General features: G+C 39.6%; 1 protein-coding gene across 1 annotated transcript in view; it reads right to left on the bottom strand.

The window, feature by feature from the left end:
• The window catches only part of FGD6 (FYVE, RhoGEF and PH domain containing 6), a 106,218-nt gene that overhangs the window by 14,752 nt on the left and 75,014 nt on the right, over positions 1-16,452 (bottom strand). Inside the window, exons 12-18 of the mRNA XM_030548524.1 lie at positions 14,012-14,080; positions 12,356-12,439; positions 11,145-11,224; positions 7,209-7,311; positions 6,039-6,185; positions 4,971-5,073; positions 3,418-3,545 (exon numbers count right to left, since the gene is read on the bottom strand). Coding sequence (XP_030404384.1) covers positions 3,418-3,545; positions 4,971-5,073; positions 6,039-6,185; positions 7,209-7,311; positions 11,145-11,224; positions 12,356-12,439; positions 14,012-14,080 — 714 coding nt within the window. The remainder of the gene's footprint in view (positions 1-3,417; positions 3,546-4,970; positions 5,074-6,038; positions 6,186-7,208; positions 7,312-11,144; positions 11,225-12,355; positions 12,440-14,011; positions 14,081-16,452) is intronic.

Raw genomic sequence — 16,452 nt, 5'->3', positions numbered from 1 at the left:
ACATGGTCTCCAGAGATTTTCATTTTAGTTCTGAGTTACCTAAGATCTATAAGAAATCCCAGATGTGCAACAGATTTTTTTTCATATACTGCAACAAAGAATTGTTGTTCACTGCAATAACAATGGTCATTATCCCACAGAACACCACTTTGGCCCTCCTCACCCCTATGGACAGCAGCTTATTTCACAAGTGGCCCCTTCATTTTTTAATAGGGCACCTTGAGGAACAGGACACTTATGCAGCACAAATTAGGATTTCGAGAAAATAGGAAAAGCACACCATCACATTATGCCAGTGCAACTGTGGTACCTATTAGTGCTCACCTAGTAATGATAAGTAGACGGTCCAAGGCATCATGTTACTTCCATCAGTGTGCAGTCAGCCTGCCCATGATACTAATACTAAATCCTACTGGGTGCCTAATAAGGCATATAAAATAATAGAATGCAGCCACAATACCACCATGGCTCACATGCAAAGGTGGAATCCACTGGTCAGCCCCTGAGGTATTAAGACACATACTGGGCCAAATGAACTGCACCTGTTTACACCAGCAAAAAATTTGCCACAAAGTATTTCAACATGCTTCTCAAGCTGTTGTCTTTCCCAAACTCTAAGATTTCCTGATACAGCCAAATCCCAATCAACAATTCATTCAGACAATACCCAATACATTTGGACACGCAGGAGTGGATAATTAGAACTCAATAGGAAGAAAGCCAATAAAACACAGGGACATGTTACCAAGTGGTTCTGAACATGGGGCTATAACAACAGAAATTAATCTTCTTATCAACTGATAAAACTGAAAAATGAAAAACCTGGAGAAGTTACATTCTTACAATATTTCTTATTAAATAGCATGTTCATATTTCCACCATAAAACAGCCTGACATTAGACTGTGGATCTACTATTCAACATACCTGTCTAGAAAACAGGTTGCGAAGTGGTTCAATTTTAAACTATGTTCTCAATTTGAACAATTATCTTTGCAAGTAACAGATTTTTTTTGGATGAATGTTACATTACCTGTTCAAATATTTACAGCATTCACACAGCATTCAAGTTCTGAGTAGTACTTTCAGTGACATTTTCTAGAAAGGAACATGTCTAAAGAAAAATTAACAGCCGCTAAGGAGGGCCCTAGCTGTCTCTGCCAAGCCTCATGTGGAATGTTGACACAGCAGAGTGACAGATAATACACTGAAAGTTGTGTAAAACTTCTTACAAGATTCTTGCAAAGGCATACATCAAAATGTGAGCAACTCAAAGCTGCAGGGAGTGCTAAAAAGGCTTCCCATATCAGGAAAAGCAATACATATATATTTCAAACTGTAATAAATTAGATTAACTACATTTTATGTTTCAGCAGGGAAATTCCTTCCAGCCCTTGCAATGGTAGCTTGGTTTTTACAGCATGAAATGCATTACACTCTTTTGCTCTCTCCTAAGGGACAGAAAAAGATTCTCCCTCATAAGAGTGACCTTTTAAAAATATTTTCACCTCAGTTTCTCTGAGAGGTGCAGTGGTATTAAAAAAATTAAGAGCCCATTTCTTGTGCACCAAAAACTTCGTTTGCATCCAAAGGCAATTTTGGGTGCATAAGGAATACAGTAACTGTTCCTAGGTCAGTCATTGCTACCCAGGAGTCTATTATATTTTCCTCAGTTTTAAAATGATGATGCTGCCAGTGTGAATTTGATTTTGTGTATCATATGGTGCTGCTTTCCAGGTCATATACACTCACTCCTTAGGAGGGGAAATCCAAGGCTGTGAGAGGGATTCTCACCCTTGGAAGATTGGGAGGTGGTATGACCAAATTTTTGGCATCCTTCAAACACAAGATATTGCACAGAACACTAAGAGTTTTAGTGGAATTTAGGCAGCCTTTTTAGATGCCAATTAATATATTCTGTGTCGTTTGTGTTTCACTGATCTCTGTTGGAATGCATGACTGCCACCTTGAGACACTCTCAGAAAACAAGCTGAGTATCTTGTGAAGCTAACGTCAATGAATAAAGCTTTTAACAACATGAATGCAGTGACTCCCTGATGTCAATTTGAGCCCCTAAGAAAAACTGAAAATAAAATCACATTATTAGATGTAATCCACCAAATCTTCTTGTGCTTGCATGTCCCATGAGGCCTACATGAGAGCCAATACATAAAACAACATGCACACACCTCTGGGATTCTAAATGATCCCTGCCATTGGCAGATGCAGTTAATTTACATATGTAAAACTCATGCTGCTGCTTGCCAGTGGTGCAGGACTGCTTTTATTTTTAGAAAACAATTTTGCCTTTTGGTTGACCTCATAAGAGCAAAGAATTTGCATACTGCCGTCAACCATTACCAAAATGAAGTTTTGTTCTTGTAGTTTACAGCATCATGGTAGAAATGTTTAAAATACCAAAAAGCCAGTACTAGTAGCTAAGTGAAGAGAGTCAGGGTGAACCATATATATTTCTATCACAGTTCTATTGATAAAGAACAAGGCTGTCCTACCCATTGTTAGCATATCCATAATAAGAAACAATGCCACCACCTAGCTCTTATGTAGCATTTTTCCATAGTACATCATTTTAATAAATATACTCGAGCTTTTCACATTCCCTCCCCATTGCATCTTCCGTATGCTGCCCTTCTGTATGCTGCACTTGCAGAGACCCAGCCTCCATTCTGATCCTACGATACCGCTGCTAACTTACTCAACTCCACAGAATATTCATTACGGCTACAAAAATTATATGGATGATGCCCCTCCGTGGGGGCTGAAAGGAAGACTTCTGTAATCACTGGAGGTTAGATACAGGCCTGTGCAACAGAATAAGAGGAAGTCAGAACACTCCTATGTGAGCTACCTGGACTTCGAGTCCATTCACATACAATTAATAGGGTGTATGCTTACTCCCATACCATCCCACCCTCAGTGCAGGTTGGTGGGGAATGGGTGGAATCTTGGCTCCGTCCCCTCCCACATCACTTCCATATTGGTGCACATAACAAAATTCATTCCGCACATGGATGTAAAAAATTAGAGGGAACACTAATTCTAGTGGTCTACACTACAGCCTATGTTAGCATAACCTATGTCGCTCAGTGATGAGACTCTCTCTCGCCTTGAGTGACATAAGTTACACTGACATAAGTGCTCGTGTGCGCAGCGCTATGTTGGCAGGATAGTTTCTCCTGCCAACATAGCTTCTGCCGCTCATGTCTTCACCAGACACAGTGCAGCTGGATCAGTACAGCTGCAGCGCTGTACGCTTACACATGGCCATTGTGCCACCAGAAAAATTCCCCTTTCCTTTAAATGCAGTGTCTGAAAAAGAAAGTTTTTTTTATTTTATATTGTTATTAAACATGGATGATTTAACACTGATGAGAGGTAAGTTTAAGGGAAACACTTACTTCTTTGAGAGCAGCAGGAATTTTTTTCTGTTTTCTCCCAGATGGAATACTATGTAACACTGTAGACAAGGCACTGGATGGAGATTTATGGTTCACTGGGGATCCACTCTTAGGAGTGAAGTGGTTATCTAAAATGTATATAACATGCACTGTGCTTTTACATTGCAGACGACTAACATATACATAGTGTTCCTTACAAAAAGTTTTAAAACACCAGTGTAATTTCTGTTTGGTGTAAGGTAATTTAAAAAAAAACAAAACAGTTAATCTCTGAAACACTGCATATGATATTGTATTTCCTAACCATATTAAACAACAGGAATTTTGCCTCTCAGTATTGCAGTTCCGTAAGTTACAATATCATGAGTCAAAGCCCCCAAAATCATGAGATATAAAAAAGTATAAATCCTGTTTTTGAACTCCCCCAGCCCCTCCCCATGTGTACAAGACAATTACAAGGTGAAAACTCAACCTTAACTACACACAACATATTCCCCGACACAAAATGCAGGCCTCATTCCCCTCTGCATCTGCTTCCTGACTCCTCCTCAGTACCCAAAAACCCAATGGCAGGGGCTCCTGCTGCTCTCCGCTCCCACCCAGCAAGGTCCTGCAGACCCCAACTCCCTGAGCACGCTTTCTCTCCCCAATTCAGGCCCCCTCCCCCAATCTCCTCAGCAAGGTCCTACAGCCTCCCACACTCTTCCCCTCTATTCCCCTGGCAGGCATCACTAGTGGCTCCCTGTGGCCAGCCATCAGGTAAGAGGGCTGTCCCATGGGCCTACCTCCGTTAACTCCTCCTTCCTGCTTGTGGCTGAGGGTGGTGATTATTATTAGTATGGATTATGTATGTTACTCTAGCGCCTAGGAGTCCTAATCATAGACCTGGACCCCATTGTGCTAGGTGCAGAACAAAAAAACTCCCTGCTCCAAAGAGATTACAATCTAAGTATAAGGCAAAACAATACAGATGGATATAGGTAGACAGATGGAGGAGTATAAGGAAACAATGAGACAATACTGGTCAGCGTGACAGGAAGCTCTGTTCTGCTGCACCTGCTCTGTGACTGTGACATAGCTCAGGATGCAACGAGTGCCCCAGTATACTAGACAACTGCTGCAGCTACCTGCAGCACAGCATCCACTAGCAGCTGAACGTGGAAACTGCAGGTGGCCTGGGCAAAGCTCCTGAGCACCCTCTGCTTTACAACAAGAGCCCTGGAAAAGTCACCTTGAAATCACATAATAATACTGCAAATAACAACACTGGTCTCTGGGTCCAAGAGGAAGGATGGGCCAGTGGTTAGGTGCCAGCCCGGCATTCAGTTCCCTGCTCTGCCACAGACTTCTTGTGTGACCTTGGGCAAGTCATTTGGTGTCTCTGTGCCTCAGTTCCCCTATCTGTAAAACAGGTTACTAGTACCCAACCTCACAGGGGTGCTGGGAGGATAAATGCAGTAAAGATTGTGAGGTGCTCAGATACTATGGAAATGGGGGCTATATAATTACAAGACAGAGAAAGACCGATTGAAAAAAAAAAGTTTTCCCTCTACCTTGTTTCTGTAGTTCTTTGAAGCAATGATCACACACTCTTGCTGGTTGGTTTTTCATATAGTCTAAGCCATGTTTATTTGTGGAACATGCCTGGCAGACAATCTGAAAACATGTAAAACGTTATTATATAGCATGCACAACCACACACACACTAATCCCTTAAAAACATATATTTGAATTTCATTAAACCCGTGCTGTTGAGCCCCAAACAAGTAACAATTTTACAATGTGAGGGTTTGGCGGGACATGCATGCTAATTCACAGGGGTGTTCCACACAAAATACTCTTTCCAGAACTGATTTTACGTGACTGACAATATAAAATAGTTATATCATTTTCTGATTTTGTACAGAATAATTTTGAACAACAATAAAATAAAAATCTGAGAATGGTGGGTGAGTACTGGATTAGTGAGAAATATCAAATTTATGGACTAGCAAAGTGTAAATTAGCAAATTGTTATTGTATTGTCAAATCTCATCTACAAGTTTATTAAGAAACATGCTCAGTTTTTTAAAACTTGTATTTTAAGATGATCAGAATATCTATCTAGTTGTATTATCCTCTTGTCTGTGTTATGGAAAAATTGATGTGTTTCAACTACACTGAATACTGAATTCCCATTTGACTAAAAAGTAAGATGTGAAATGTGACTATGTCAAGACAGCAATAAAATATACAATCTCTTTTTCCATAGTTTCACGGGTATGCGTTGTTTGGAAGTCTCTCAAAATGGGTTCAACCTTAACTCACAGCCAGTGAAAAAGATACTTTGAATATTTAAGTTAATTTTCTTGGTATGCACTGTGCTACTGAAGGAGTGAAGGACATGTCATTTTTTTCTCCTGAAATGTAAAATATGACAAGCACTGGATAGGTTTAACTAGAGAAGTGGTCTAATAACAAGGATATTTAAAGTAAGAAATCATGTTATTTTAACCTAAGGTATAATGTTCTCTCAACACAACAATATTGCTAATGTGTTTTAATGCAATGAAATTCTCCCATATGGAAACAAAAATCTTGAATGACTCTTGCAAAGGAAGGAAGTTACAAGATCACCCAACCTTTCCACATGCCCTGCAGTGATGTCTTCTCCAGGTCAATGTGAATTCACTAGTGCAGATCATACACATAGTGGCTCTAGTATCAGGAACCCAGATGGGAGCCTTTGATCCAAGAGGACTATCTTCATCCTCTTTTTCTGGATCTGCCTGCGAAAATGAAGATGGATCTCCATTAAATTACAAGCAGTAATGTATTTTTCACCACTGAATTATCAAGGTTAAATACAAGTATTTGGTTTCCTAAGGATTCTCCATTCATGTAACTGAGAAGTGTCTTAAATACAGATTCTCTGCTAGTTCACCAGCAACATTATAATAATTAAACTCTAAAAGATGATGCTGAAATTATTTCATTGAATCATACAGGTGCTAATAAATCTCTATTTCAGTGCTGCCAATTCAGATATTTCAGGGGAGGGAGTTCTGGCAAATGCCGGTGTTTTCTCCCTCCGCCCTCCCCAGTAGGGATCCCATTCTGGTCCCTGTTCACATCGCCCCCCTCCTGTCATAGGGAACTTGGTTCTCCCCAAGGTGCGCCACCAGGAATCGAGTTCTAGATGGACTCCACTCCACTCCACCATACAGAAGCAGACTCCCTCCCTGCGTACCAGGTCACAATATCATTTGGTTTGGCCACCTCTCCAGCTGTACCGAGGGATGCCCAGGTCACATTTCAGTGGCGTTTAGACCACACTGTTGCAGCAATGCTCCAGACTGCTCCATTGATCTAGTACAGGACTACTGCTTAAGTGATCAGATCATGCCTCACCCCCCAGCTCCGTTGCCTAGGTCACCTGGAGCAAGTGTAAAAACCTTGGGTGGATGGGAGTGTTTGCCCACACACACACACACACACACACACACTGGCACCACTACTCTACTTGTTTAGTACCAAGATATTCCAGTTCGTTTACGTCCATTATCTTAGCTAGCGTCACTGTTTTAAGGACTAGAATGGATGGATATCTAATCCTTTTTCTCTTATTCTTAGGATTACTTAAAAACCCACATCTGAATTTTTTTAATGAAACTATGAAAGATATACATGTCAAATTCTGTTCTATTATTAGTACTTGCCAATTTTCTTTTCTAAAGTGCTGTGCTTTGTTTTAATATGTAGTAGAAAATAGATTCATGCCCAAAGAAATCTAAGAGAATGGTGTGGTATACCTCTTCAAGACTTTTACTTGGGTTAAATGTGATTCTCTTCTTTGTATAGTCTTCAATTGATCTGGAGATGGCTTCTAACCATTCATCTCTTTCTGTAGCAGAACTGTTGGTGTCAAAGACATTGAAGTATGGTCAACATTAAAAATGTCTAAAAACTGACTCTGGCTATGGCGTGGTTTTTGCCAGGCACACATCACGTTATTTCTTTTTTGTTTTTAATGACTATTAGTTTAGATTATATTAGGTTGATGTGGGAGTACAGTAAGAGCATTAAAGAGAAGTAGATTTAGAGCATGCATTTGGAGGCAACTGAAGTTGTGTGGTATATAGGCTCAGGCAGGACAATTCCAGATGTAAGGGGCAACACAGAAGAAAACTTGGGGGCCCTCATGCACAGGGGATAAAAAGACGACCGAATCAGGATTAGTGGAATGCTGGTCTAATCTGTGAAAAAGAAGAGACAAGATATAGGCAGGAGCAGAGCTATGTACTATTGACCCTTTGACTATCCCTCCCACTGGGAAGAAGAATATTTTGCCAAATCCAAATATTTACTTATGTTGTTTTTTTATCCAGTGAGAAAAAGCCAATATGCATTAGTTCTGGAATGGTCATGTCTAAGCCAACTTCTATGGTTCACAGATTCTGACTAAAGTTTTCAAAATTTCGTTGCCTTTAATTACCCTGCTAAATCTATATTTCAGCAACTAAACTGTAAGTGACCCAATTTTCAGAGTTGTTGGCTGAGCATCCATAGTGCACATTAACTAACATGAGTGCACAATCCAGTCCCTAATCCTGCAAACATTCAGCATTTATTCACTTTAGGAGTCCCACTGAAATCAATTATGTGCTACTGGTTTGCAGGGCCACAGTGTTCTCATTATTAACTTACGAAAACTAAATTCTGGAGTTCTGTACAGACCAGAGTGCAGTCTAGACCTTCATACAGCCATTAGATCAAACTGCCAATAAGATTTGCAAGATATCTATTTACACCTATATCTCCGCTAGAAAATGGGCAAAGTTTTGCTATGTTAAGTTCTCCTTTACAGTCTTTTCAAACTTCAGTTCTGTTGTGTGTACTGAACATATTAAATATGGCTATCAGTAAAAATAGCAGAAGGGAAGCCTGTCTCTCAAAAGTCTGGTAAAAATTTTATGTGACCTGTTTTGGAACACACAGAGTATGAGCACACTGGAAAAAACATTAAATTGCCAAATGAGACCCAAAAGCCATGAGAATGAGATATAATCAGATGAATGATACTGAAAGATGAGACATACAGTCTGTATGTAGGTGATTGAGTCACTACACATCCATTGTACATACTGATGGAAATTGCATCAGTCGTTGAAAAAAATCCCTACACCTTCCCCCCTAGCTCACATACCCTGTTCATCTTATAACAGATATAATGACTTTGGCATTGGGCATTTCCTGAGGATTAATTACAGCTAGAAATCTTCAACTGCACCTTGGGACATCTTCTCCCAACTGGTCATTAATACCTAGTAAATGCCTTGTGCTTCTATCATTATTGTTTAAATCACAATTCTTGTCTAGATAGCTTCAACAAGATAGACAAGCACTGATTTATTTTATTTTTAAAAAGAAGAGAATTGAATGCTCCCACAGAATCAAAAGTGACAGCACTAGAAAATGAAGTTTTATAGAAACACAGAAGTAGCATTTCTAGTATCAATATGCCTTAATTCAGAGATAGTGGGGCCACTTCTAAGTGTTAAATTTCTAAGGACCTAACAAGCAGTGACCTCAATTGCTGCTGCCCAAAAAGTGTGCCACAATTAGCACCTATTACAGCAGTAGCATGTTTGTTCAGGTTTTTTTCCCTTTTTTTTTTTCTTTTTTTTCTTTTTCTTTTCTTTTTTTTTTTTTTTTACTGCTAACACCTCTCTGCTAGGGAACAGTTTGATTCCACCAAATTTTTTGCATATAAAAAAATATTTCACCAAGTTTGATAGAAACAATTTTCGGGCACAAAAGTTATAAGAAATAAGTGCTATGCATTCATCCTTGGGAAATTATAATCTATTTTTATAATGTCATTTACATGGGAAAAAAATCACAACCCCTTAGCCAAAGCTACAGGCTATATATGCAGAGGAGTCTCTCAGTTATTTCCTTCATTTACAATTAAAGTATCATTCCCACGCATCATTCTGAAATGTTAATTTCCCCTGAACAGTGAAACCAAACAAACCTATAATCTCAATTGTTAAGATTCAATTATATGTATGTAGGTATGTTCATTTGGCACCCCAATAATTTTAAGGATAATTCAGTGTCATTTCCATAAAGCATCATATTAGCCAGAGCAGAGATGTTATAGTCCTATCCTGCATTTGTGTCAAGGCTCTTCCTACATATTTGTGAAGTGCTCAGTCATTGTGGCACCCAAGCATCAAAGGTCTGAATCTGCACTGACTGCAGCATTCAATGGCAAAATTGTCACTGACTTCAACAGGTGCAGAATCAAGTCATATGCTGTGTACAATGCGTCCTTCACCCAATATGCAAAATATCTACATTAGAGATAAATGTAAATATATACACAACACTTCTTTTCAATCCCCAGTTATAGATAACTGCTATTACTCAGGCACAACTGTGCTACTTCCTTTGGCTGCTTAGACAATGTTAACTTGGGTGCCTCTCTGTTTTAAACACAGTTTTGTTCAGACATCCTGAACTCAATAGATGCAAGGTCACAGAGCATGACGAAGCCCACACTACTGCTGTTTTGCAAAAAGAAGAGGGAATGTATCTTTGCTCATTGATATCAGTATTGTTACAGCGCACAGAATGTACAACACTCACGGCTCAAATTCTCTAAACAGCTAGAATAGGAGAATCAAGCCTTTGGAAAAGACAGCTTCATAAAGGCAGATAAGAGCTTTTCTACAATAATTTAGTGGCAATGAATACTCTGAATGCTACCTGAGAGGATTTAGTTTGCTGGTAACAGCAACATATTTTCCTAACGCCATTGACTTGATTCATATATGTGGGAGCCAAAATGTGAAAGATTTGGCTAAAGTCCACACTGTATCTGTTTTTTATGATTCAATAATTTAATGCCACCTTGTATTTTGAAGCTTCAAAATGCAATCTGTTTCCTGTTCTAATGACATCTGTGCTACAGCTAGAAGACCCTCTCCCTCAAACTTATATCAAAAGCCTCGTTATCACATCAGTATTTTATTGCTGGGTTTCATGTCTCTCCTTGTTAATGCTAAAAAGCAGTGACAGGGAAATGTCATCACTTAGCAATAACTTTGGAAGAGAAGCAGAAGCAGAAAAAAGTCCAGAATTAACTCTCTTTTCAAAGCCTAAAATAAAACCACTTAAGTGAACATTTTTAGACTTATGTTGTTTTTTATTTAAAAGGAACAGCATTTTTTCTCTCAAAAGGTAGCAAGAAATAATTCTCATAGGGTATTAGGTGACTTGAATAAAACTCATACTTTCTGTCTTTTCAGTCTGGTGAACAGTTAAACAAATATAACGGTGTGAGCAAAATTCTGATACAAATGGTAGTCATTGCCCAGACAATTCAAAGACTAACCTCCTTTGGTACAGAATCTGAACTTGGGGGAAGTTTTCCCTAGAAATCAAGGTGAACTGCACAGCAGTGGCATTACATGAACTTAAAAACTCATTAGCTGTAACTCCGTGATCGTCTAAAATAAAACAAAACTTAAACATTAGGAGAAGGAATTGAAACTAGTTTGTCTTCATTTGAAGAACCCTCTACAAATTCTCCGTGCTTACTACTGTAGATGAGAGCAACCTTCACTGCACAAATTCAAAACAATAAGTGTAAACTTAGACAATATGCAGCTTCATAGTTTATGAATTGTATTTGAAAAATGTGTGCTATTTAATATACATAATTTGTTTAGGATATTTACCTTGCTGAGAGTATGAAGGATCGCTCTACGCTTTCTATGTTCAACTCATTTTGATATGCTTCCTGGGTTGGTTTTCTAACCTACAGTGGACATAGAAAACAACTCTTAATTGAAAATGAATCAATATGACTTCAAGGAGATACCTGTAACAACAGGTGACTTAAACCAATAGACTTTTCTCTTGCAGAAAGAGTAAAAACTGGTCTGGAAATAGCACAACAGTAGGAGCTCACGCACCAGCCTATCACTTCTGAAATCCCGAGTTTCAAGTGTAACTGACTTTATGGGTCGAGTGTTTATGTAGCCACCCCAGGATATTTGCTGACATCACAGAACACAGAACGCAGTCTTGTAAATAGTCTCTCATGCTGCCTCCTGTGAATCTGGGACCTCAGCTGTACTTGGCCCTTTTCTCTGGCAGCATCACACACTTAACTCCTGAGCAGGAGCAGAAGGCGGTTTGTCCTACTGTACCCGTGTCCCCAACAGCCGTGTCTGCCTATGTCAGTGTATGTAATAGAAGTTTCTTGATACAGCTCAGGATATTCCAGCTGGGAGATGGCCGGACACAACACTTTCCAGAGGGGTTATAGGAAAGGTACAATTAAAAGAAGAGGGGGGTCAACTCTGGGGACTTTTCATGAAGGCCTGAGACTGTACCCCTCCTCCTAATTACTGTATTTTCCCCTAGGTTTGGCAGTCTTTGAAGAAACCCAGCTGTGGAGGATTTGGCCCACCAGAAAGTTCTCAGGCAATCAGAGAGGTGTGTGTTTTTTGAGGGTGGGCAAAAAAGTCAGAAGGGCCATGAGGCAGGGGAGGGGCAGCCATACATACACAAGTAGGCAGCCTTTGTTTCAGGGAAGCCTAATGCTGGACCCAAGGCAGTTAATATTAAGGTGCAATAGTAGAACTGCCTGAGGAAGCCTTCCCAGGCCAGCCAACACTAATCTCCCTGTTTCTCCCCTTTGATAGCATTACAATTCTCCTCCTCTTCTTCCAACTGGCCCCAAACAATGAATATATTTTTAAAAGGATAAGTATTAATGGCCCGAAGGTCCACATACCATGCAACAAAGAATATGCTTCTATCATGGCTCTTAATATAAGCAACTTATATTTCTTTCCAACAATAAACATACTTGTCTATAGAAAAATTACATGAAGGAGTTCAGATACGTTTTGACAAAAAATTGCCATAGAAGAGATCTCACCTTCATTCCAGCCAATGAAAGCATGTTGTTGAGTTTATACATGCCAGACTGTACTGGAGTTGTATATAACAGAGCATCATTAAACTGCAATACAAAACAAACACTTTCAAATGGTTAAAGGATTAAATAAAAAAAGATAGTTTCAACTATAGTGTACTGAAAATGTATGAAATTTGTATAGAAATGATACACATGCATTGAGGGTAGAAATTTAGAGTCTAGAAATGTGTCCTCTATGTGCTATTACTTTAGTTTGGATTCTGAGAAGAGAGTTCTATTTACTTGTAACAAATGTTCATGTATATAGTGTAGGTAAGAATAAAGGTCTATTAACATTTTAGTTATGTAAACATTTTTGTCACATTCTCTGCACAAAGATTTTTTAAAAGCTGAAAGGAAATTCCCAAAATAAAAAAGCTATTTATCAATGAAAAGTACATTTATGGGCAAACTGGGAGTACTGGTGTCAGAGAATAGGCCATTGAAACCCATAAGGAACAGTTTCTTGCAAATAAAAGTTGTATTACACACACAGAAAAAACTGCATTCAGAGAACATTAGTAAAGTTGCAAAGTCAAGCACTAAAGTTAGGAAATGCATACACTACCCTAGGCATAGGCAACCTTAATTCTGACATCTCTAGTTACTCATATCACAAATGAATGCTGAACAAATACGAACAGTGAAGAGCACATAGTATTTCATACAGCATTCTGGACTGAAGCTTGGCTCTGGACTGCATTTTGTCCAAGTTAGTGCTCAAGACTTCACTAAATTTGAGGAGCTACTATATTATTCATATTACACTAGCACCAGTTAAGATGGTGCCCCATTGGGCCAGACACCACACAAACATAAAGTAAGAGTCAGATCCTGCCTCAAAGCGTTTATATCTAAATAGACAAGACAGATAAAGGATGGGCAGGGAAGCAGACACAGAGAAATTGTGTGACTTAGCCAAGGTCACAGAGCAGGTCAGCAGCAAGGCCACGAATAGACCTAGGACCCTTGACTCCCAGCCCAGCGCCCAATCCAAAGATACACTATAAACTTGTTAAAAATGTGACAAGTCCAAGTCTGTCGTATCTTACGCTGGGGTTACATTCTGCAGTCAGCGTGTAAAGCCAAAATCACGTATAGTCAAAATTACATTGAGTGCAATGGTGGGCGGAATTGCCGGCATTACAGGTACAGTATTTAAATTGTTATTTTTCTTTTTTTTTTTGTTTTTGCTGACCATGTAAAGCTGAAATAACGCATGTTAAATGCGCATAAGATGCGACAGACCTGTAATGCTCTGGACACCCGATTTTGGATTTTCAAATCTATCAGAATTCAAAGGACTAGAGTAGTAGTCTCAGCTTTTCAAAACCTCAGACTCTTTTCTCAAAAAGTTTTTAAAAACAGTGACTGAATTTTGGTCAAGGAGAAAGAATTTTATAACTGAGATTTTTTGTTTATCTTTTAGTGTACACAAATCATCTTGCTAAACCACGCTGAACAGCCAAAACAGTGACACAAACTACATATAAAATGCACATTTTTTTTTAAACAGTCAGCTGAAGTTGCCAGTTATTTATATTTGTGGTGTGAATGTTTCTACCACTATTCAATTACTCTGGCATTAGGCACATAGAAATGTACATGGCATCTTACCAGAAAAAACATTCGCGGCTGCATGACCTTCCTGGAAAGCTTCATCAACGTTCCTTCTTTGAGAAAGACCTGGCAAGTTAAAGAAGATAAACAAATATTGCAAAACTTAGATGTTGAGGGCACAAAAACTGCATGAATAAGCTTCTCTCTTTAAAATTCTCATTCATTTAGTGTCATAGGCGTGTTTGAAATTTCATAAAAGACACGAAGTAAAACACATCAAGCACAAATGATCATGAAGAAAGATTTCCTGTTCTGGAATACAAAACTTGCAGATTAGCATTTTAGATAAACCTGTTATAAAAAATGTACTCCTGCATAATTATCCCTAGGTATCCTTATAAATATAATAAATATAAATGGATTATTAAAAGAGGAACTTATTGGAATTAGGTCTGCTTAGCACAATATAAAAACAATACTTGGACACTGGAAGAAGGTCCCATCTGCAGTAAATGACTGGGCCTCAATATAACTGACCTAGCTTCTTATGAGAAGTTGATCCTTAACTGCAGCTAACATGCAACATCCAAAAGATGTGGACTCCATGTTTAAACATAAAATTGCTAACCTATCACATATGGAGCTGCTCATACCTTTTCCAGAGGCTGAGCAACAGTGCTCCCACAATTGCAGCTTATGGACACAATTCCGCAAACTTCAGAACAAGTAACTTCACTCATAGGAGTAGTTTCACTGAGATCAGTGGGACTGTTCATGGCAGGGTGATTGAGAGAATAAAGATGGGTCCTTACATCTGTATCTCACTTGTTTAGTGTTGTACAAGTCACATTATGAATCAATTAAAATCTCGAAGAAAAAAAACCCTAAGGGATTCCATGGTAATTACCAAGCTTCTCCTATTAAAATGTAATTGGGACAAAGGGCTCAATCCTGCACTGGAGAGGAGCTGATCCCAAAGAAATCCACAGGGATTGTGTACTTGCACTGGAGGACGGAGTTTGCTCTAACTTATTTTTAAGTCTTTCCTCTGACTTCTCATGTTCCAACTGAAGTTGCAAACAATGTGGTGGCAAAGCTTGCAGTATAGCTGCGAACAAAATACACAGAATGATAGAATCGGAGGACTGGAAGGGACCTCAAGAGGTCTTCTAGTCCAGTCCCGTGCACTCAAAGCGGGACTAAGTATTATCTAAAGTAGACCATCCCTGACAGGTGTTTGTCCAACCTGCTCTTAAAAATCTCCAGAGATGGAGATTCCACAACCTCCCTAGACAATTTATTCCAGTGCTTAACCACCCTGACAGTTAGGAAGTTTTTCTTAACGTCCAACTTAAACCTCCCTTGCTGCAATTTAAGCACATTGCTTCTTGTCCTATCCTCAGTGGTTAAGTAGAACAATTTATCACCCTCCTCTTTATAACAACCTTTCATGTACTTGAAAACTGTTACCATGTCCCCGCCCCCGCAGTCTTTTCATCTCCAGACTAAACAAACCCAGTTTTTTCAATCTTCCCTCCTGCGTCATGTTTGCATGTTTTTTGTTGCTCTTCTCTGGACTTTCTCCAATTTATCCACATCTTTCCTGAAATGGGGGGAGTGACGATGTGGTGCGCTAGGGGAGGAGGCGGAGAAGAGGTATGGCCGGGGCGGGGACTTGGGGAAAGAGGATGGAATGGGGGCGGGAAGGGGCTGAGGTGGGAAAAGGCAGTGCAGGGACTTTGGGGAAGGGGTGGAATGGGGGTGAGGCGAGGGTGGTGCAGGGGCGAGGCCAGGTCGAGCACCTCCGGGCAGAAGGGAAGTCAGCGCCTATGGTTAGACCCAGAGCATGCAGGCAAGACCCATCAGCCAGACACCTGTGAAAGAATTCTCTACAGTAATTCAGATGCCTCCCCGTCTAGTGTCCCATCTCTGGCCTTTAGAGATATTTGATGCCAGCAGTTGCAGATTGGCTACAAGCCATTGTAGCCAGTCTCATCAGACCATCCCCTCTGTAAACTTATCAAGCTCAGTCTTGAAGCTAGTTAGGGTTCCCCCCTCCTCCACCCCTACTTCCCTTGGAAGGCTGTTTCAGAACTTCACTCCTCTGATGGTTAGAAACCTTAATCTAATTTGAAGCCTAAACTCGTTGATGACCAGTTTATATCCATTTGTTCGTGTGTCCATATTAGCGCTTAACTTATAACTCCTTTTCTTTCCTGGTATTTATCCCTCTGATGTGTTTAGAGACAGCAATCATATCTCCCTTCAGCCTTCTTTTGGTTAGTTGGGCTGAACAAACCCAACTCTGAGTCTCCTCTCATAAGGTAGGTTTTGCATTCCTCGGATCATCCTAGTCACCTCTCTCTGCACCTGTTCCAGTTTGAATATATCTTTCTTAAACATGGGAGATGAGAAATGCACAGTTCTCACTGCTTTAACAGTAATTATATATGCCTAGTATCACTTTAGTCTGCAGTTTCCTTGCTGCTAAATGCTGA

The sequence above is a fragment of the Gopherus evgoodei genome, chromosome 1, assembly GCF_007399415.2.
Source record: "Gopherus evgoodei ecotype Sinaloan lineage chromosome 1, rGopEvg1_v1.p, whole genome shotgun sequence".
Classification (NCBI taxonomy): Eukaryota; Metazoa; Chordata; order Testudines; family Testudinidae; genus Gopherus; species Gopherus evgoodei.
This window is presented reverse-complemented; position numbering and strand designations above follow the sequence as displayed.